At 40.9% G+C, this 22066-nt stretch overlaps 1 protein-coding gene across 15 annotated transcripts in view; it reads left to right on the top strand.

Annotated features, from left to right (window-relative positions):
• The window catches only part of shank3a (SH3 and multiple ankyrin repeat domains 3a), a 1072328-nt gene that overhangs the window by 901552 nt on the left and 148710 nt on the right, over positions 1-22066 (top strand). For all 15 annotated transcript variants that reach the window (XM_072241114.1, XM_072241121.1, XM_072241124.1 and 12 more), the window contains one exon: positions 5407-5542. In XM_072241114.1, coding sequence (XP_072097215.1) covers positions 5407-5542 — 136 coding nt within the window. The remainder of the gene's footprint in view (positions 1-5406; positions 5543-22066) is intronic.

Here is a 22066-nt window from a genome sequence, read left to right as displayed (position 1 = left end):
TCAGAAGTCTGATGAGTGAAGGGTGACTAATCCTAAACCCAGTGGTGTGGGAGCTCGGGCTCCTTTGACTCCTTCCGAATGGCAATAGCGAGAAGAGAGCATGTCCTGGATGGTGGAGATCCTTGATCATGGATCTGCTTTCTTGTGGTGGAATAGTATGAATGTAATGAAAAGGAAGCAAGGGAAAGGATGGGTTACACCTGAACCCAAGAGTGGCTGATATCCTTGTGGCTAGAGTTGTTTGGGTGGGTTTGAACTCATTTGGTATGGGGATGGGAACCAGAGTGAGAATGCTGAAGGTGAGGTAGTTGGTTTACAAATAGAATCAATGTGTAGTGAGACTCCTAGCAAGGAGAGGCTGATGATAGGGCAAAACTGCAGTCAACAGGATGAGTTGAAATGTAAAAGGTGAACAAAATTGAAAAGGGTGAAAGGAACACTCACAATGCGCTGGAGGAACCCAGCAGGTCAGCCAGCATCAGTTGAAAAGATTAGTCGACGTTTCGGGCCGAAACCCTTCGTCAGGACTGAAAGAAGAACTTTGGGGAGGGTTTGAAGAATGCTGGTAGTTGAAAAAAAAAGTAATTTGAAAGACAAAGGGGTGGGGGAGAGGAAGCAGGGAGGTGATTGGCAGGAGAACAATGCACAGTAGTAGAAGGAGGCTGAACTATGAGGGAGGTGATGTGAAATAGCTCCCTTCCTCTATCCCTATTTAACATCACCTCCCTCATAGTTCCGCCTCCTTCTACTACTGCGCATTGTTCTCCTGCCAATCACCTCCCTGCTTCCCCTCCCCCACCCCTTTGTCTTTCAAATTACTTTTTTTTCAACTACCAGCATTCTTCAAACCCTCCCCAAAGATCTTCCTTCAGTCCTGACGAAGGATTTCGGCCCGAAACGTCGACTAATCTTTTCAACTGATGCTGACTGACCTGCTGGGTTCCTCCAGCGCATTGTGAGTGTTCCTTTGACAACAGCATCTGCAGATTATTTTGTGTTTTTGAAAAGGGTGAATACAGGACCGAAGATGTAATATCTGAATGCACGCAGTATGCAGAATAAGGTAGATGAACATGCAGCACAGTTGCAGATTGGCATGAATGATGTGGTAGGCATCACTGAACCATGGTTGGTGATAGCCAAAGATGGGAGGATAAAGTGTAGGTTAGGGCATGTGTGTGTGTGTGTGTGATTGGGTGAAGGGATTTAGAATGTATGTCTATTGCACACTCCGGAGCAGAAGGTGGCGTTAATGCACCGTTAAGCTGGGTGCCAACCGCCGTAAAACAAGACGGAGAAGAAGAAGAACCATGGTTGAAAAAAACGATTATAGCTCGTAGCGTAAGGTCCAAGGATACACAATGTACCAAAGGACAGGCAAGCAGGCAGAGGGGGTGCCATGGCTCTGTTGGTAAAAAATGAAATCAAATTATTAGAAAGAGGTGACAAAGGATCAGAAGGTGTGGAATCATTTTGGATAGAGCTAAGGAACAGCAAGGATAAAAAGACCCTGATGAGAGTTTAATACAGACCCCCAAAAATGGTATGGATGTGGTCTACAAATTACAATGGGAGATAGAAAATGCATGCCAAAAAGGCAATGTTACGAAGTCTTGGCAGCTAGATTCGGAAAATCAGGCTGGTGCTGGATTCCAAGAAGGGTAACTTCTGGAATTCCTACAAGATGGCTTTTCAGAGCTGCTTGTGGTTAAGCACACTAGGGTATCAGCTATTCCGGATTGCGTATTGTGCTATGACCCAGAATTGATTAGAGAGCTTAAGGTAAACTAGGGGAAAGTGATTATAATATGATCAAATTCACCCTGAAATTTGAGAAGGAGAAGCTAAAGTCAGATGTATTGGTATTACAGTAGAGTAAAGGGAATTGGAGAGGCATGAGAGAGGAGCTGGCCAGAATTGATTGGAAAAGAACACTGGCAGGGAGGATGGCAGAGCAGCAATGGCTGGAATTTACTGGAAGAAATTTGGAAGGCACAGGATATATACATAACGAAGAGAAAGAAGTATTCTAAAGGCGAGGTGGCACAACCTTGGCTAACAAGAGATGTCAAAGCCAACATAAAAGCCAAAGAGAGGGCATGTAAGGCAGCAAAAACTAGTGGTAAGTTAGAGGATTGGGAAGTTTTAAAAACCAACAGAAGGCAACCAAAAAAAGACATTAACAAGTTAAAGATGGAATATGAAAGTGAGCTCACCAATAGTATTAAAGTGGATACCAAGAGTTTCTTCAGATACATAAAGTGTAAAAGAGAGGCAAGAGTAGATATTGGACCACTAAAAAATGATGCTGGAGAGGTAGTAATAGGGAAAATTAAATAGTGGATGAACAGAGTAAGTATTTTACATTTGTCTTCACTGTGGAAGATAACGTCAGTATGGTGAAAGTTCCAGATGTCAGGAATCATGAAGTGTGTGAAGTAACCATTAATAGGGAGAAGCTTCTTGGGAAACTGAAAAGTCTGAAGGTAGATAAGTCACCTGGACCAGATGCTGTACACCTCACAATTCTGAAAGAAGTGGCTAAAGAGGTTGTGGAGGCATTAGTAATAATCTTTCAAGAATTGCCGGTAGACTGAAAAATTGGAAATGTCATGTCATTCTTCAAGAAGGGAGAGAGGCAGAAGAAAGGAAACTGTAGGCCAGTTAGACTGACATCAGTGGAAAGATGTTGGAGTCGATTGTTAAAGATGTGGTTTTGGGGTACTTAGAGGCACATGATAAAATAGGCCATAGTCAGCATGGTTTCCTCAAGGGAAAATCTTGCCTGACAAATCTATTGGAATTCTTTGAAGAAATAACAAGTAGGACATATAAAGAAGAATCTGATGTTGATGTTGTGTACTTGGATTTTCAGAAGGCCTTTGACAAGGTGCCACATATGAGGTTACTTAACAAGCTATGAACCCATGGTATTACAGGAAAGATTCTAGCATGAATAAAGCAGTAGCTGATTGGCAGGAGGCAAAGACTGGGGATAAAGGGAGCTTTTTCTGGCTGGCTGCCAGTCACCAGTAGTGTTCCACAGGGGTCTGTTTTGGGACTGGTTCTTTCTATTCTATATGTCAATGATTTAGATGATAGAATTGATCACCATGCTTTGTTGCAAGTTTGCAGACATTATGAAGATAGGTGAATGGGCAGGTAGTTTTGAGGAAGTAGAGAGGCTCAGAAGGACTTAGGCAGATCAGGAGAACGGGCAAAGAAATGGCAGATGGAAGATAGTGTCAGGAATGTATGGTCAAGCAGTTTGGTAGAGGTAATGAAAGGGTTGACTGTTTTCTAAATGGAGAGGAAATACAAAAATCTGAGGTAAAAATGGACTTGGGAGTCATTGTGCAGGATTCCATAAAGGTTAATTTGCAGGTTGAGTCTGCAGTGAGGAAGGCAAATGTGATGTTAGTGTTCATTTCAAAAGGACATAATGCTGAGACTTTATAAAGCACTTGAGGCCTCACTTGAAGTACTGTGAGGAGTATTTCACCCCTTTTCTTAGAAAGGATATGCTGAAACTGGAGAGGGTTCAAAGGAGGTCCAGGATTGATCCTCTTCTCACACGAAGAGTATTTGATGGCTCTGGGCCTGTATTCACTAGAATTCAGATGTTTGAGGGGTGACCTAACTGAAACCTATTGTATGGTGAAGGGCCTTGATGGAATGGATGTGGAGAGGATATTTTCTATTGTGGGAGAGTCTAAAACCAGAGGACACAGCCTCTGAATAAAGGGGTGACCTTTTAGAATGGAAATGAGGAGGAATTGCTTTAGCCAGCCAGTGGTGAATCTGTGGAATTCTTTGCCACAGGCAGTTGTGGAGACCAAGCCTTTATGTATACTTAAGGCATAAATTGATAGATTCTTGATTGGTCAGGGCATGAAAGGATATGGGGAAGAGGCAGGAGATTGGGGCTGAGGAGAAAATTTGACCAGCCATGGTGAATTGGCGAAGTAGACTCGATGCTCCTGTATCTTATGGTCTAAATAACGGGGCTTAACTTCGCCAAGTCACCAACACTCTGTGGCTTCTACCACAGTGTATTAAAAGCAATAAATATGCAAAAAATGCAAATGTATTTACTATATTTTTTCAAAGCTCTATTTAAAACTGAAAGAAAACTCAACAGTAGGATAAAAAAGGACACAGATTCTGATGAATCAGTGTGATTTAAAAGGTGACACAATAGATAGTAAGAGCCTCAACACATGAACACAAAAGAAATTTGCTAGAGATATATGGATCACCACAATTTAGTTAAAATTACATTCAGAAAAAGAGAATGGTCAAAAGCAATGCAAACCACATCACTGATGTTGGTGATAACGTAAGTGAAAATAAGGAAAGACACTGTGTAATTACTTTGCTGCAATATTTACAACTCTAAGAATCCAATCAAGGTTTAGGGCTCACCAAAATAAAACACTATAAGAGTAAATAAATCTCAAGATTGCATTGCTTCTGTTCCAGTATTTGAAAGGGAATAGCAGGGAACACTGCAGATCCCCTAACAATATCTTCTGAATTTCTAATGTCACTTTTCTGTTCCAGGAATATTAGAGGGAATCCAAACAAAATAACAGAACAGTTAATCTGACATCTGTTAATTGGAAGCCACAGACAATAGAATCAAATTAAATATAGTTAACAGTTGATTGTCTTGATTTTTTTTAATTAATGAAAAGCCCACGGTCATTAAAAAGGGTAGATCATTCTTGACAAACTTAGTTGATCTTTTTTTGAGGAGCTGCCTCAAGTAGTGTAGGGAATTATATATTATGTGGATTTCCAGACGATATGTGAGAAGTTCCTTTATGAGTTGGAGTTAATGGCAAATTATTGACTAGGTTTCAAACACAAGGGCTGGAGGTAGCAGTTAGGGATAGTAACAAGTACTTAAAATTAGAATATGACTAGTGGTAAGGCCACCTTATCTTATGTAATTATTTTTCATATAGTTAGCCAGATATCCATGCTTTCTGCTGTTACAGATAGGTATCATTGTATACGATTAGAGAAAGCATTAGATTGAAAAGTGATATTAACAGATTAAGCAAGTGGTCAAAGTATTAACAAATAGATTCAATGCAAGCAAATTAGAACTTGTGCTTTGGACTCATGGGGAAAGTCAGGAGAAGTGGTATAAAAAATCCATATTCATTTTTCTATGAAGTGTCTTGGACTGTTGCAGTTTAATATTTTGGAATTTATAAACTTTACACACAAGACATATAAATTTGCCTGCTCTCCTTTCAGGTCAAAAAAATGGTGTGCTATTCCTGCATTTGCTGGGATATTTTCACATTAACATTATTTTACATTTCCTTACCTGACGCTAGACTCCCCAGCCTGTAAAGTAGTCCTGACCTGAACAGCGTTTGTCTTCTTTTACAGGTCAACAACATCAACGTGGTGAAGGTTGGACACAAGCAAGTGGTCTCCATGATCCGACAGGGAGGAAATAACCTGCTGATGAAGGTGGTGACAGTCAGTCGAAAGCCAGAACTGGAAGATGGAATGAGGAAAAAAGGTCAGGCAATAGTTAATGGTAATTACAGATCTCTGTTAGAGTTAACTTTATTGCTAATTGTGTGTGGTTGCTTGTACTTGTTGTAGAGAATGTCTCTAAGTTACTTGATATTTGTGTGAGGTGTGCAACATGGTTTTTCTCAAAGAAGGCACTGAACTACACGTTGAGTAGCAGAAATTCAAAGTAGTGGCAAGTTTTCATCTAATGTACCAAAAGAAAAAAAACATTTTGGGCATAAGAATGCCATTAGTTGGTTGCAGAGTATTTGTTTTCCCCACTGTTATTCATAGATAGACCAATGGGCACTTAATTTCAATTATATAGGGAGCTCATCAGAGGATCCCCTCTCTTAATCAGCTTACATGCAAAACCTTCAGCCACATAAATTCGAAATAGAGTCGATTCTTTTTCCTTATCAAGTTAAAGAGTGAACTGGAGCATTCTTTTCTCAAAATCTGTAATGGACTGTACAAAATTGCCACCAGTAAGGGAAAAAATCAAGTTCTTTTCTCTTATATTGAGAAGGAATTAATCAAAACTCTGTCCAACTGAAGCTGTCTCCTCTTTGGCGAAGTTCCTACCATACAGCCACCATCCACTTTTCAGTCAACTTCGAAACATTTTGAAGCATGTTCCTTTCATTAGCTTAAGTAATTAATTAACCTCCCTCATCTATGCAGCTTCGATTTGTGCTGAGTTAACTGATGTTAGATCGGATGGGGTAGCTCTCTCTCACTCACATTTACTGAGGAGAAAATATTGACTTCTGATCGAGTGTAAATATGTCAACAATAGTGAGGGCAAAATTGTGAGGCTCACATCTGATGCCCAAAACAGTTAATTAATGTAGAACAACAAAAAGAGTGATCACTCAGATGAAGCATCAAAAGGAAGAATATGTCTGGGAAGGGCACCAGGGAGGGAGATGGAAACTGAGCAGACAGGCCAAGAGCAACAGATACTAAGTAGTTAACTCATCTGTGGGATGCCTTGATATTTGTATGGGTGCTTTCTGCCATGGATACACAGTCAAGTGAATTATTGCTAAATGTGTTATTCATCTATTTAGCAAAGTGTGTTTAACTAATTAATGTATGTTGGTAAAATAAGGTAATGTGCAAGATTGAAATGGCAATTAGTGGCTCTGTTGAAGTACAGTAGTCGTCCCTTTATAATGAACTCGATTTTAGTTTGGATTTGAAGACTACTTTTGTTGGGTTGTCGTTGAAATATTGTGTAGAATAATGACTATGATATCTCCTTAACTGCTTTGGAGAATTCTGATTGTGTTAATTCTGCTTAGCAGCTCCCAGTCCAGTTCTCAGAAATATTCATTGAAAAGTTATCAAATCCTTGACTGAGGATAGCTGATGGCATATACAAAAACTGGTTCATTTTCAGGATCTTACAGAAGAATGGAACATAAAGACTGAGTAAACTCTAATCTACAGAATAGAACTAATTAGAGAAAGCCTATAAAAACCTGCAGACTGCAGAAAAAAGGGAAGCCTGAGAGATTCAAGGAGTTTGACAGTAGGAAGTACTGAGAAGGATAAAGAAGATTAAATATATGCAAATGTTTATCAAGTGTATAGAAGACGCAAGTTGGCTACCCTGTTAATAGGCCCCTTCACTCAAGCCCATCTACCCCAAACATTTCCTTATTTGTTATTGGACATCAGTTTTATTTAAAATACACCTTTCATGCTTCTCATGCCATTTCAGTGTTAATTTGACCTATTTCTGTAAACTCACATACAACAACTGCTACACTAAATTTCTAAACGTAGTTCACATTGGCATAGTGCAGTTGCAATTGCTAAAATTGAAATGGAAGTCTGCAGGTGTAAAACCACAGAATGTAAGAAAAACACTGACAATCTACAAAGTTGAAGGGCTTGTACTTGGTAGGGTAATGGTAAATTCATTAGGGTTAAGGTTAGGGTGGCTTTTCGTTAAAATAATTAAAAGTCATGAAGCAGGGAGATTTTTTTTAAGGTAAAGCATTGGGGATTTAGGGTTAGAACTGAAAATCATAGAACTCCTGATAAACTTGCAGATAACTTTGGTTAGATTCCATTCGGAGAACTGTGCATCCTTTGGCCTCATTGTCATCAAAAGGATGTTGGAGCACTTTGGGATGATTAAAATATTTATAAGGATGTTATCAAAATAATGTGTTAAACTTACCTGTTGTAAAGATCTGAATAGTTGGGAGGTATTTTCTCTAGAAAAAAGATGCGGTGACCTTATACAATTCTTCAAGGTGATTAGAATGTTTCCACTTGTAGAGAAAATTAAAACTACAGTTCTTAAATATAAGTTGGTCACTGACAATTGCAGTGCTAATTCAGGAGAAACTCTTCAAGAGACTGGTAATAGTGGGAAACACGCTGACACAAGAAAATGCATCAAACAGTATCAATGATTCAAGGAGAAGCTACATAAACAGAGGGAAGGAAGGGTGAGAAAAATATACTGATGGAAGACAGTTGAAGAGGGATGGGAGGAGATTTGCAAGAGGTATATGTACTACACTTAATAATCTGTTGCTTTGCCACATAGTCTATGTAAATCTGGTAGAACTGGAAGTAATTTTTTAGGAAGAAAAGACTCTTTAGCACAAAGACGATGACAACTATGTGGATTCATTAGTCAGCAAGTTAGGATAGTAGTTTCAGAAATTAAATTGTCCTCATTGGGGAAAATTAGGCCAAGGATATTGAGACTTAAAACATTCAAGGAAAAAGGTGATTTTTTTTGAGGTTATTCTTGGGAAGCCGGGAACACTTACAAAGCCATAGCATGCCATTGCAACTTGTCTAATTGGTGAACCATGTTTTGAAGAGCACAATGTTTTAATGTAGTATGATCGATTCAGCAAACATGATGATTCATATGTGTATGTGTCCTCATGTATGACTTAGCAGGGTACTGGGAGGGGGATCTCCAGCTCTCTTCTGCCAATTTGGAAGTGCTTTGTTATTTTGCAAAATGCTGCTGATGAAGCTTTGGTGTGTTCATAAAGGACATCATCCAGGTAGTGCCATTCACGGTTGTAAATGTATTTGACTGAGTCAGAAGGAAACTGAGGAACCAGAGTACAAGGTGAAGTCAAAACCAGTCATATACGTAGTTGTTAAACCAGTGGAATACTTGCTGAGCTCTAGTAACTGTTGTAGTAATGAATGAGTATTAACAGACTAACGCAAGAATAGTCCTAAGAAAGACAGTTATTGATGTATCTAAAAAGAGGTGTAATTAACACATCTGGAGTGGGTGGGGTTGTGATATTTGATTAGTCAAATGCAAGAGATGTTGGAAAGATTGACTTCAATGTACACATTAAAGAATAATCTTATCCATGGTAAATTATTTTCACCGTAAGCTTAATGAGTGGGAATATCATTGAAAATGTCAAACTGAGGTAATTTATCACAATGGTAAAAGTTAAGAGTGGCGAAACTAGGGCAAAGTAGAAGACACGGTTTTGATGATATGTAACTTTCTAAATAATGGTTTATATTGTACATAAGAATGAAGCATGCATTTCTTTGACATCAAGACTTTGTTAGCGACAACAGAGGACCATCAAGAGGCCACTGGGCCATCACTGTCAGGAGAGTTAATAAATTTGTGCAAAAAAAGTGCCCCAAACTGCAAACGGCTGTCGCAAACGAGATAATGAACCAATAAAAAAAACAAAAAAAAAGGGGTTGCGAAACTAAGCAGCACCACACTAGGAAACGCAAACCAACTGCACAGAACAGCAGGGCACCTAGCGAAATATCTCCCTTGAACCAAGAAACTGCTAGTTCAACTGTTCAACAAGGCACCGATGAGACCACCTCCACGCCAGAGCCTGTCACCGAATCTGGTAAGTCCTGTGAATGATGTCTGCTGTCTGTTTTAGTTAGAAATAAATAAATACTAACAACATAGCCCTCTCCATTACTCCGCTAATATGCATGCTAGCAATGCTCCTTCAGAGACCCTGTAGCTCCTTAGACATAATGCCCCAAGTCCACAATCGTTTGCTGTGCCTGCAGTAAGTTTTCTTGAGAAGTGGCACTTTGATGCTGTCCTGATGGCTCAGTGGGTGAACCGTGCAGACCAGGAAGGCCCTAGGTTGAACCCTTGGTCTGTGCTAAGTTAGTTGACTTCAGCCAAGGGTAGCAAGTGGGAGTTGGGTTTGGTGTGGGTGGGTGGCAGGGTGGGAGTGAGATTATTATAATTGGCCTTAATAGCCCTGGTTTAGGAAAGGATGAAAAAAAAAAACAAAAGTCAGCTAGGATTGCCACTCCTGATCGATATCTAGTGACTCCTGCTGAGAAGCGTGCCTGCGAGTGGAATGTGGAATTTGGGGTGAGGATGAGTTGGGCTTGGTTGTGATTTCTCCTCAGTCAAATTACCTTCCAATGCAGGCTGCTTGGTCTTGTCTGGAAAACAGGTTGGTGGGAAATGTACTACAGGGAAGCCAGTGTTTGTTGGACCATCGCTTAGCAGGAGTCACTCCTATCAGGAGAGGAGAGGAGAGGGAAACACAATTGGAGAAGCGTCAGTGGTACTCTGTCGTCTGCAACAGTCTGATTGTAAAAAAAAATCTCAAATTGTTACAATACCCCAGATCCAGCATTAAAGGTGACTTCTTATGTCTCCACAGATGAATCTCTCACTTCAAACAGCACTGAGTCACTGGAAGGACTCATCAATATTTTCAAAGATGACGATGCTTCTGAGGAGAATGATGGCAAGTCCGATCAGGGGGAAAGTGCCACGACCCCACAAGACCTAGGATCTACTCTCCACACCTGTGACAGTGCTCTGGATTTGCAGGAGGACCCACCACAGGAACTGCTTCCTGTAGTCGGACCTTCCCAAGAGCCTCTCCTGGATGGTGGCATCCAAGCCGGAGAGCCCATCCTAGATGACCAAAGGCCACATCAGCCACAGCTGACAGGTGCCGTGCCTGAAACATCTGCAGCCCACACTCATCAGATGCTGGAGCAGACCATTCATCTCCTTCATGAGGCAGTGCAGAATTTCCATGTCACCGTGCAGACTGGATACACCCAGATGCACAGTGACATGACAAGGTCGCACACTATTATGCAGTTTGGTTGGACACAGTTCACTGAGCAGGTTGGGTGTCTCGTCAGTCTGCTCAGGACCTTGGTACAAGATCACCATGCCCCTTCCCCTCAGCTCCGAGACGTTGCTGTTCAGAGCTCCGTCAAGTCCCCCGAGGGCCAGTCTCCTGGGGTGGTACTGCCAGCTGCTAACCCTCCTGTGGCTGATGTAGTGCCAAATGTACAGTGCAGCACAGTGGAGGCTCACTTGAATGACGAGTCCTCCCAAAGTCCAGCCACTAGTCCTTCTGTAAATAGAACACATGTACATAGTTTTCATATATAATCATGTAAATAAATCAAATGCAGTGACACAGTTTGGGTTTCGCCATTGTTAAGTTTGCACATCTTCTACATAAGTCAACAAGACTACCTCAACACTACCAACTGGAAAGAAGTGCTGTGTAATTCTGTTTTACTTTGTATGTTCATCAGTACAGCTACTTTATGTAGACATCTACACTATTACAATGGAACAAAACATAAATGTTCATTATCTGTACTGTTCATCAAAACATTTGACTAAACAATTTCTATTTCATCACTTCTTTGTCCAGTGTCTTCTTTCTTCTTCCACACTAATATTTAAAAAATATTCTAGCTCTGTTTTCCCTGGTACATTTCTGAGCTACAGTTTCATATCCATAGAAATATTTCTGGTGAAATTATGTTGTCTGAATATAAGGACAGCAAAGGTCTTTTCTATAAGGTGATGCCTGAAATTCACACAACACTAAAACTGCAGCTGAGCCTCTGCTTTGTAGAGATTTACTTTTACTCCTGTACAGCATGCTTAGTTTAATAAACTATGTAATACTGCAGACAGCATTCTCAATACTGCACTGACAAACCTATCAAGACTGAGCTCGGGCCCTGGTGTGCTGTTTCCCTTATATTTCCTTTTCAATGGTACCCAACGTGTGTACATCACAGGCTTTAGATTACTTTCCTGTTTTAAAGAGTGATTTGGATATTGACATCAAAACATGTAGTTTCTGTTGGTTGTGGGAAAAAAAGTAAATGCTAATATCTAGTCACTTACTATTTGAGACATAGTGACTGTCTTGTGCAGATAAACTAAGCTGACATTTTGTGCCAGAAATGTTTTAAATATGTTAATGTGATGAAGACTACTAAGATAGATGTTGGCTGGTGAGGAACATTGGCCAGGCGAACTGGAGAACACTGCTCTTCCTCAGAGTTCAGTCACAGAATCTTTGATAAGAAAACCATATAACCATACAAGTCTGTAAACAGAAATAAGCAGTGAGTCTGAGTTTGTACTATAATAACTGCATTCTTCTACACACTTTAACCTGCCTTGTTTTTTCCGACAACTTCTAACAGTTAGCTGCATTCCCCTTAAGTGGAGTTTAATCTGGCCAAATTTGAAGTATTGTACCTTGGTAGGTCAAAAATAAAGAGACCCTTAACAGTGTTGATGAACAGAAGGATCTTGAGGTCCAAGTTCATAGCTCCCTGAAGGTAGCTGAACAGGTTGACAGGTTATTCATATAATTGGTTTGGCAGAACATTGTGGGCCAAAGGGTCTGTACTGTTCTATGTTCTATAACATCAAAACGCTTCATTGCATAAAAATCATTCCATAAATTTGAGTCAAAAGAGTAGATTGTTTAGAACTGAGTTGAGAGAAAAATAAAATCTTCAGAGAAAGAGTTTTGAAAATTTAGAATTCTCAACTCTGGAAGTCTTTGGAGGCCAAATTATCCAGTTCCCTCAAAACAAACTCAATAGGTTATTGGATGTTAAGGGAGTGAAATGCTGTGCTGGTGCATGGCCAAGTGGTTAAGGCGTTCGTCTAGTGATTTGAAGGTCGCTAGTTCGAGCCTTGGCTGAGGCAGCATGTGTGTCCTTGAGCAAGGCACTTAACCACACATCGCTCTGCGACGACACTGGTGCCAAGCTATATGGGTCCTAATGCCCTTCCCTTGGATAACATCGGTGGCGTGGAGAGGGGAGACTTGCAGCATGGGCAACTTCCATACAGCCTTGCCCAGGCCTGTGCCCCGGAAACTTTCCAAGGCACAAATCCATGGTCTCATGAGACTAATGGATGCCTAATAATAATAATACTGCTGAGTTAGTATAGCAGCCATGATCTTGAGGAATAATGAAGCAAACTTAAATGTGCAGATAGTTTACTCCTATTACTACTTCGTATGTTCTTATGAATTGGACCACATAGACACAGAATCAAAGACACCGTAACGATCTTCTTGAAAACATCGAGGTGTTAGTTTCAGACAATCTAGCAAAGTAACATCTTGGCATACTGATGCTCTCAAAATCATACCTCTCAGTCAAAGTTCTAGAGCACCATTCCTGATAGGACAGATGCACCTGAGAAGGCTGCACTATGTCAGTCAGGAAGAATTGATCTTAAAACACAACAATCTTTATGCAAGGTCACATGAAATCCTGTGTCTTAAAATTAATATAGTCGAGGAAATATTATTCTGATTGCCACCTTCCTCAGCTAATGCATCGATCACCATACTGAACAGCACTAGGACAAGAGCAGTACAGAATTTACTCTGGATGAAGGACTTTAATGTTCTTCAAGAAGAAATGCTCAATAGCATCCACCATTGACCAATCTGGCTGAGTTTTGAATAGAACTATTATTTCTGAACTGAATAGAATAGAACTGAATAGCTCTGAACTATTTGACTGGACATGAAGCAGGTGGTGAGAGAACAGAAAGAAACAGAGATTAATGCAGTCTACACATCTATGCACCCGAACTTTGATGCAGGTGTACCTCAAGGCATCCACCTGCTTTATCAATGACTGTAAATCCAACTTTGGAAGGACAGCCAATTCTTATGAAAGGTCTTCAACCCAAAGCATCAAATCTGTTTCACTGTCCTGACCTGTTGAATATCCTCAACATTTTCATTTTTATTTCAGGTTTCTAGGTCTTTATTATTTTATTTTTGGACTTTCATAAATATTTTTATGTGCTGATAATTGTACAGTGTCATTGAAAATGTGAGACACTGGCCGTCTCCAATAAGAGAAAATGTAACTTCTTTCCCTCAATATGCAAAGATATTACCTACATGAAGTCTTCCAACATCTAAGTCCTGGGGTCACCATCAAGCAGAATTTTAACTGGAAAGCTGATCCAATGATGAATATGGCAAATCCTGAATTCTTAAATTCTTTCTGGCATCTACAAAGCACAGATTGAGAACAAGATGGAATGATTTTCACTTGCATGAACGAGCATTAGAGAAGCACATTAAGGGATAATAGAAGGATAATAATAGAGAATATTTCTGAAAAGGAGATTTCAACATCATTCACTAATAGCAACTTTATATGCCATTTACTAAGCAGACTGAATCCTAAAATAGCTCTCCATCCAGGTCTGTGTCACTTGGCAGAATCTGTAGCCCCATTACGTGGAATATTCCTCCTTCAGCTGTTACTTTTCAGCCAGGAAATTCATCCTCGTTCAAAGCAGAGCTTGGAGCAGTGCCATGTTTTTACCCAAGAATAGGATGCCAATCTGTAAAAACTGATGAGTGGCAAACAGATAAGATACGTTGCAACGACTGAGGCAAACCGCAACACAGGACACAGGCAGGGCGATTTAGTTAGGATGCAGGTGCAGATGTGACCGTTGAACAGCAAACAGGAGGGAGTGCAGGAAAGCAGGAGGCAGACAGAACTTACCTTGACACGGAGTGTAGAACGGAAAGCGGCAGACAAAACTTTTTTTTAGCACGGAGAGACAGAGTTACATAGGTAAACCTCAGTGCTGAAGTAAAACTTAGAAAACTTATCTTGACACGGAGAGACTGAGTTTCACAGGTAAATCTCGGTACTGAAGCAAAACTTAGAACACACAATCCTAAGCGGCCAGGAAACGTTAATTACCACACTGGCAAAACCAACGATCTGGCAACTAGTGGGTGCAAAGCCGGGGTTCTTATGCTGCAGGTCTTGATGAAAACCAGGTGTGTCGTCATCAAAGGGAATTAGGAGAAAATGGGGAATTAATGGTCGGAACTGTGGCACAATCAAAGGGATTTAGGAGAAAATGGGAAATTAATGGTTGGGACTGTTACAAAAATAGCTTGAAACAGACAACTAAATGATCCCAACTCCAAGAGATACAATCAAAGCCCTTGTAGTCTTGCCACGTCTATTTGTGCCTGTTGATGGGAAACTAAACAGCTAACGAGAAGAAGAAGCTCCATGAAAGTCTCTATCTGCAAAGATGGCAGCACCTGCCTGTGAATGTTGAAATCAAGGCTAAAGCATTGGCAGCCATGTTCAGCTTCTACCTGTTCAAATTACGTACCTCTCTGGCGTGGAAACAGATCGCCATTCCTTCAGTGTCACTGCTGCGTCCAAAATAGCGGGACCCGGTGCTCGGCAGCAATATGGGAATACTTTCTCCAAGAGGACTACAGCACTTCAAGAAGGTGGCTCACCATAATCTGCTCAGGTGCAAATGAGACTGGATAATATAGGGAATAATCTTCACTCCTGAAAACAGGAAGATATTAAAAGAAAACAAAATAATCTCCAAAAACATCTGTGGAGTTAGGCATCATCCAGTATAAATCAACTCTCTTTATTGGCATCTGATCAACCACCATAAAAATTTGCTCCATCAGTCACTGGTGAAATGTAATTACACCATTACTTTGCAAGAAGCCTTTCCGTTACTTGCCCCAGCTTCCTTGAAGAAAGTAGGGAACCTACACCACAGAAGGAATAAGAATATGAATACGAATAAGAATATAAAAAGTAGAACCAGGAATAAGACTCCCCTGAATCTCTCCACCATTCAGAGGTTGATCTTTTATCTCAACGCCGTTATAAGTAAATTGTTTGAATTTCCTTTATATTCAAAAGTCTATTGATATTTGCCTTTGATGTGCTCAGCAACTGAGTCTCCAAAGCCTTAGATTAATTCCAAACATTTGCTACTCTGGTGAAGAAATTTCTTAGTCCTGAATGGCTGAATTCCCTTGTGTTCTGTGGAAGGAAAGGGGTCGGTGTGCTTTCGTGGTCATAGTGTCCATGTGGCTGGACCAGGTTATTAGGGCAGCACGGTACCATAGTGTTTAGCACAGCACTTCACCAGGGTTCAATTTCCACCACTGTCTGAAGGAGTTCATACGTTCTCCTCATGACCACGTGGGTTTTCTCCCACAGTCCAAAGACATACTACTTGGGAGGTTAATTGGTCGTTATAAATTGTCTCATGATTAGGCTAGAGTTGAATCAGGAGTTGCTAGGCATCACTGCTCAGAGGGCCAGAACTGTATATCAAAAAATACAAATGTTTGTAAATTGTTGGTGAAATTAGCACTTTGGAACTCAAAGGCCTCAACTGTGCTTCTTTTTTCAAAGAGTAACTTCAGGTCTATATCTTACCAGTGAATAACTGTAATTTCACAATTTTATTTCCCATATTTGTAGCACTGCAATTCAGATTTTTATGCTATTTGTTTCTCTTCACTGTATATTGTTTGAGATAACATCTTTCTTTTAGCCTTAGATTTGGTTTTCTACAAAACTTCACTTCTCATTGTTAGATTTTAGAGTTGTAGAGTAATGCTGTACAGCAACCGGTCCTTTGGCCCAATTAGTCCAGACCTCGGCATCCTCCCTGCTGGTCCCAGTTGCCTGTGATCAGCCCATGATCCTCCAAACCCTTCGCCTTCGAGTACATATCCAAATGCTGCTGCGATGTTACAGTCGTATCCACATTGACCACTTCACTGGCTGTTCATTCCAGATAATCACTATCTTCCACCCCTCATTCTCCTGGGCTGCTGTCTGACCAGCTCGGAATAAAGCTCCAGCCTGACTAACCTCTCCCTATCACTCAGGCCCTGAGTTCCGGGCAGCATCTTTGTAGATCTGTTTGGCACCCTCTTCAGCTTGATATCTTTCCTATAACAGGGTGACCAAAGCTGTACATGATACCCCAAGTGCAGTCTCACCAACTTATATATATAACGTCCCTACTCTTAAACCTGATGCCCTGAATGATGAAAGCCAGTATGCGAAACACCTTCTTCATTCTCCTGTCTACTTGTATGGCTGCTTGCAGGGAACTGTGCACTTTTCCTCCCAGATCCTTCTGTTCTACAACACTTGTCAGTGCCCTGTCATTCACTGGTCTGACTGTCCAAAATACATAATCTCATACTTGGCTAAATTGAAATCCATTTGCCATTGTGCAGCCCATCTCCCCAAGTGATCAAAATCTCTTTGCATTTTATTGTAACCTGTTTCACTATCAACAAGAACAACTAATTTACTACTGTTGGCAGACATGCTAATCACTCCATCTGCATTCATATCCGACTTAGAGGTCCCAACACTGAGCCCCGGGGCACATTAGTCACAGGCCTCTGGTTGGAGAATTGACCTTCAACTCATCAACCTCTGCTTCCTATCAGCGAGCCAATTCTAACTCTACCTCGCTAGCTCCTGCTGAATCAATGCAATGTAACCTTCCAGATCAGCCTGCCACACGGGACCATGTCAAAGTTCCACATACATAACGTTCACTGTCCTACGTTCATCTATCCCCTTAGTTAGCTCTTTGAAAAACTCCAAAAGACTTGTCAGACATGACTTCTGACACACAAAACCATGGTGACTATTCTTGAATTTTTGTCAGCTCCTCCCACTTTCTCCAGACTCAAAGGGTAGCCATGGGAACCCACATGGGCCCCAGCTGTGCCTCCCTCTTCATTGGCTACGTAGAACAGTCCATGTTCCCAGGCTTCCCCAGTAATGCTCCCAAACTCTTACTCTGCTACATTGACAACTGCATTGGTGCTACAATTTCATCAAATTTGCCTCTAACTTCCACCCTACCCTTAAATTCACATGGTCCATATCTGACACCTCCCTCCAATTTGACTTGGTCTATATCTGACACCTCCTCCCCTCACCTGGCATCTGGCATCTTCTCCCTGTCTAGTCCTGAGGAAGGGTCTCAGCCTGAAACATCAACTGTTTATTCATTTCCATAGATGCTGCCTGACCTGCTGAGTTCCTCCAGCATTTTGTGTGTATTCCTGATCAGGCTGTGGCTGACTTCCCTCCAGTAACTTCTCTACAACTGAAGTCAGGTTCACCTGCCAGTAGATCCCTGGCCTGTCCTTTCCACATTAGCCATCCTCCAATCTTCTGAAACTTCATAAGTTGTCAGCAAAAAAGGAAATAGCTTTAGAAGGTCCTCCACAGTTTCTTTCCTGGCCCACATAAGGTTGGAAAGAGAGGTGTGCACTTGGTCAGGCCCATTTTAATGCGTTCCAAGGCTGCAAAAACCTCTTTCCTTGTCATATGCCTTTGATTGAAGACCTCTCTACTTATTACTCTCATTCCTTTGGCATCCAAGATATTCTCCTTAGTAAACACCGAGGAGAAATAGACTTTAAAGATCTCAGCCATCACCTGCTGATGATCTTTAAGAGGACCTGGTTTCTCCCGAGTCATACTTTAACTGTTAATATAACTGACTTTGTATCAGCTTACAATTTGCATGTTATTAATAATGGGGCACATTTCACCTCTTCCCTCATTCATTTATCTAGAGATACAGCACAGAGCAGTCTTTTCCGGCCCTTTGAGCTGTGCTGCCAACAACCCTCCGATTCAACCCCAGCCTAATCACAGGACAATTTACAATGTCCAATTAACTGGTATATCTTTGGACTGTGGCAGGAAACTAGGGCACCCAGAATGTGTTCGTAGTGAGAATGTACAGGTTCCTGACAGATGACATTGGAATCAAAATCTGACCTCCAACACCCCAAGCTGAAATAGTGTCTCGCTAGCCACTACACTACCATGGCGCCATAGACACTAAAGTAATATTTCTTCCAACACCCATCCTGAATTCCTTTTTTAACCTGCTCTATATTTCATATTTCAATTTGCTTAGTCATGCAATTCTAAATACTAGTTCAATTTCTGGGATAGGAGGATTGTCAGTGACACTCTGTGTTCCACTATAAAATCCAAAGAATGCTGGTATTAATCTCCTACTGACTGGGAGATTTTGTGGTAAAGTGGAGTTTCAGTTGGTCAGAATATAAAGCAAGCTGGCGGAGGCATGTTGCATATTCCTATAGTTATTTTCTTTCCTACTATGCTGAAACCAAAGCATATGAAAATAGATATGAAGTACTTGTATTCACAATGACGTTCACTTAGTGGTCACTTTATGAGGTATTTCATTTACCTAATAAAGTGCCCACTGTATGTATGTCTGTGTTACTGTAGCCCAAAGTTCAAAGTGTTGTGCATTCAAAGATGCTCTTCTGCACACCAATGTTGTAATGTGTAGTTATTGGATTTACTGTCACCTTCCAGTCAGCTTGAAACAGTCTGGCCGTTCTCCTCTGACCATTCTCATTAACAAGGCATTTTCATCCACTGGATTTTTTTGTTTTTCTCACCATCCTTTGTAAACTCTAGAAACTGTTGTGCATGAAAATCCCAGGAGACAGGCAGTTTCTGAGATACTCAAACCATCCTCTCTGGCACCAGCAATCATTACATGGACAGAGTCATTTAGATCACATTTCTTCCCCTTCTGACATTTTGTGTGAACAACAACTGAACCTCTTGACCATGTCTGCATGCTTTTATGCATTGAGTTGCTGCCACATGATTGGCTGATTACATATGTGCATTAGCAAGCAGGTGTACGTGTGTACCTAATAAAGTGACTACAGAGTGCACTGCTTCATGTGGTGGTTGTCAGAGGCTGTTTGAAACTCTCATCATTGGGAGCTTATCCCCACTACCTCCCCCCTCCCCCCCCCAATTATAACAACCTTAAGGAACCAAATAGGCTTGCTCAAATGTATTAGTGCAAGGCTTCTAATCTGTTTCATCCTCTTAGCTGAATACAGATTTTTTTCTGGTCAGAATAAAGTTACAAGGTAGACACCCAGTCGTAGTACTTATCCGAAATGTACCACTGTCTTGGGTGAATGTTATCTTCGTGCTTAGCATTTGAAGAGTTGATGTCTGATTAACTAGTGCACAGGACTCAGAATGGCACACTACTGTTCGAGAAGTTTGGATAGGTGCATACATGGCAGGGGTATGGAGGGTTATGGTCCTAGAGCAGAATGATGGGAGCAGGTAGTTTAAGTGGTTCAGCATGGACTAGATGGACCAAAGGGCCTGATTCTGTGCTGTACTTTTCTACAACTCTATGACTCTCTAATCCATAATGGTCTGTGCTTCCAGAAAGTGCATTTGTAGATATTTCACCTGGGTTTTAACGGCTCCCCTAAGAATGAATGGAAAGCAGAACAATTCAGTGACCTATCTACCAGTAGAGGATAGGGATGGAAATGTAGGTGGGTCTTGTGGTTCAGTTATTCCAGAAAAACTAAGGTCAAGGAACAAACAACCACAGGAATTAGACTTCATGCTTCTTCTAACTTTTCTATGTTTTCTTCACATTTAGTATATGAGGAGTGTTTGATAGCTCCAGGCCTGTACTCACTAGAGTTCGGAAGAATAAGTGGGGATCTCACTGAAACTTATTGAATATTGAAAAGCCTAGATGGAGTGGATGTGGAAAGGTTGCTTCCTATAGTGGGGGAATCTAGGACCGGGGTAGAGTACAGAGGGGTGTCCATTTAGAACAGAGATGAGGAGGAAATTGTTTAGCCAGATGGTGGTGAATCTGTGGAATTCATTGCCACAGTTAGCTTTGGAGGCCAAGTCATTGATTATATTTAAAGTAGAGGTTGATAGGTCCTTAATTACTCAGGGTGTCAGAGGTTATGGGGAGAAGGCAGGAGAATGGGTTGAGAAGGATAATAAATCAGTCACGATAGACTGGTCGAGCAGACTCGACTGGATGAATGGTCTAATTCTGCTTCTATGTCTGATGGTCTATGACCTTAAATCTCCCAGTGCTTCGGTAACATCCTTTGGACATTTTGGCCTTGAATTCTTGTATATAAAGTATAAAATTATGTCTATAGCCCAGGAGTTTTAGTTCACATTCTGCAAATTTCCCAGGTTCATCCAGCAGGAAATCCCGTGTTACCAGCATATTATAATCATTGCATTTCAAATATCTGCATGATATTAAAGCAACAAAGAAATCAATTAAAAAGCAATGTCATGTAACAATTGAAAAATTAATTAACACAGGAATCTTAATGCCTTTCCCCCTAGCAAGCATACATGAATGCAGGATTTATGGTTGCAATGTGATCTGCTGTCAACAAAACTATTAAACTGTGAGATAATCTAAAATTTATTTAATGACAGTAAAACACTGAGGCTTGAAGAGAAGCTCTACAGTTATTTAGTATTTTATAACGTTCAACATTCCTTTATAATGTTAATTATGGTTAATGCCACAATAATGCAAATGTTGCTCCGTTATTTAAGAAGGGTGGGAGGCAGCAGAAAGGAAACTATAGGCCTGTTAGCCTGACATCAGTGGTTGGGAAGTTGTTGGAATTGATTGTTAGGGATGAGATTACGGAGTACCTGAAGGCACATGACAAGATAGGCCAAAGCCAGCATGTTTTCCTGAAAGGAAAATCCTGCCTGACGATCCTACTGCAATTTTTTGAAGAAATTACAAGCAGGGTAGACAAAGAAGATGTAGTAGATGTGGTGTACTTGGATTTTCAGAAGGACTTTGGCAAGGTGCCGCAGATAAGGCTGCTTAGCAAGATAAGAGCCCATGGAATTATATTGGAGTTACTAGCATGGGTGGATCATTGGCTGATCGGCAGAAAGCAGAGAGTGGGAATAAAGGGACCCTATTCTGGCTGGTTGCCATTTACCAGTGGAGTTCCACAGGGGTCGGTGTTGGGACCACTACTTTTTACGATGTATGTCAATGAATTGGACACTGGGATGAATTACTTTGTGGCTAAATTTGCCAATCATACAAAGATTGGTGGAGCAGCGGGTAGTGTTGAGAAAACAGAGAGCCTGCAGAGAGACTTAGATAGTTTAGGGGAATGGGCAAAGAAGTGGCAAATGAAATACAATGCTGGAAAATGTATGGTCATGCATTTTGGTGGAAGAAATAAACGGGCAAACTATTATTTAGATGAAGAGAGAATTCAAAATGCAGAGACGCAAAGGGACTTGGGAGTCCTTGTGCAGGGTACCCTAAAGGTTAACTTCCAGGTTGAGTCAGTGTTGAAGAAGGCAAATGCCTTCATTTCAAGAGGTATAGAATATAAGAGCAGGGATGTGATGTTAAGGCTCTATAAGGCACTTGTGACACCACCCTTGGAGTATTGTGTGCAGTTTTGGGCTCGTTACTTTAGAAAGGATATACTGACATTGGAGAGGGTTCAGAGAAGATTCACAAGAATGATTCCAGCAATGAAAG

This window comes from Mobula birostris, chromosome 23 (genome assembly GCF_030028105.1).
Source record: "Mobula birostris isolate sMobBir1 chromosome 23, sMobBir1.hap1, whole genome shotgun sequence".
NCBI lineage: Eukaryota > Metazoa > Chordata > Chondrichthyes > Myliobatiformes > Myliobatidae > Mobula > Mobula birostris.
This window is presented reverse-complemented; position numbering and strand designations above follow the sequence as displayed.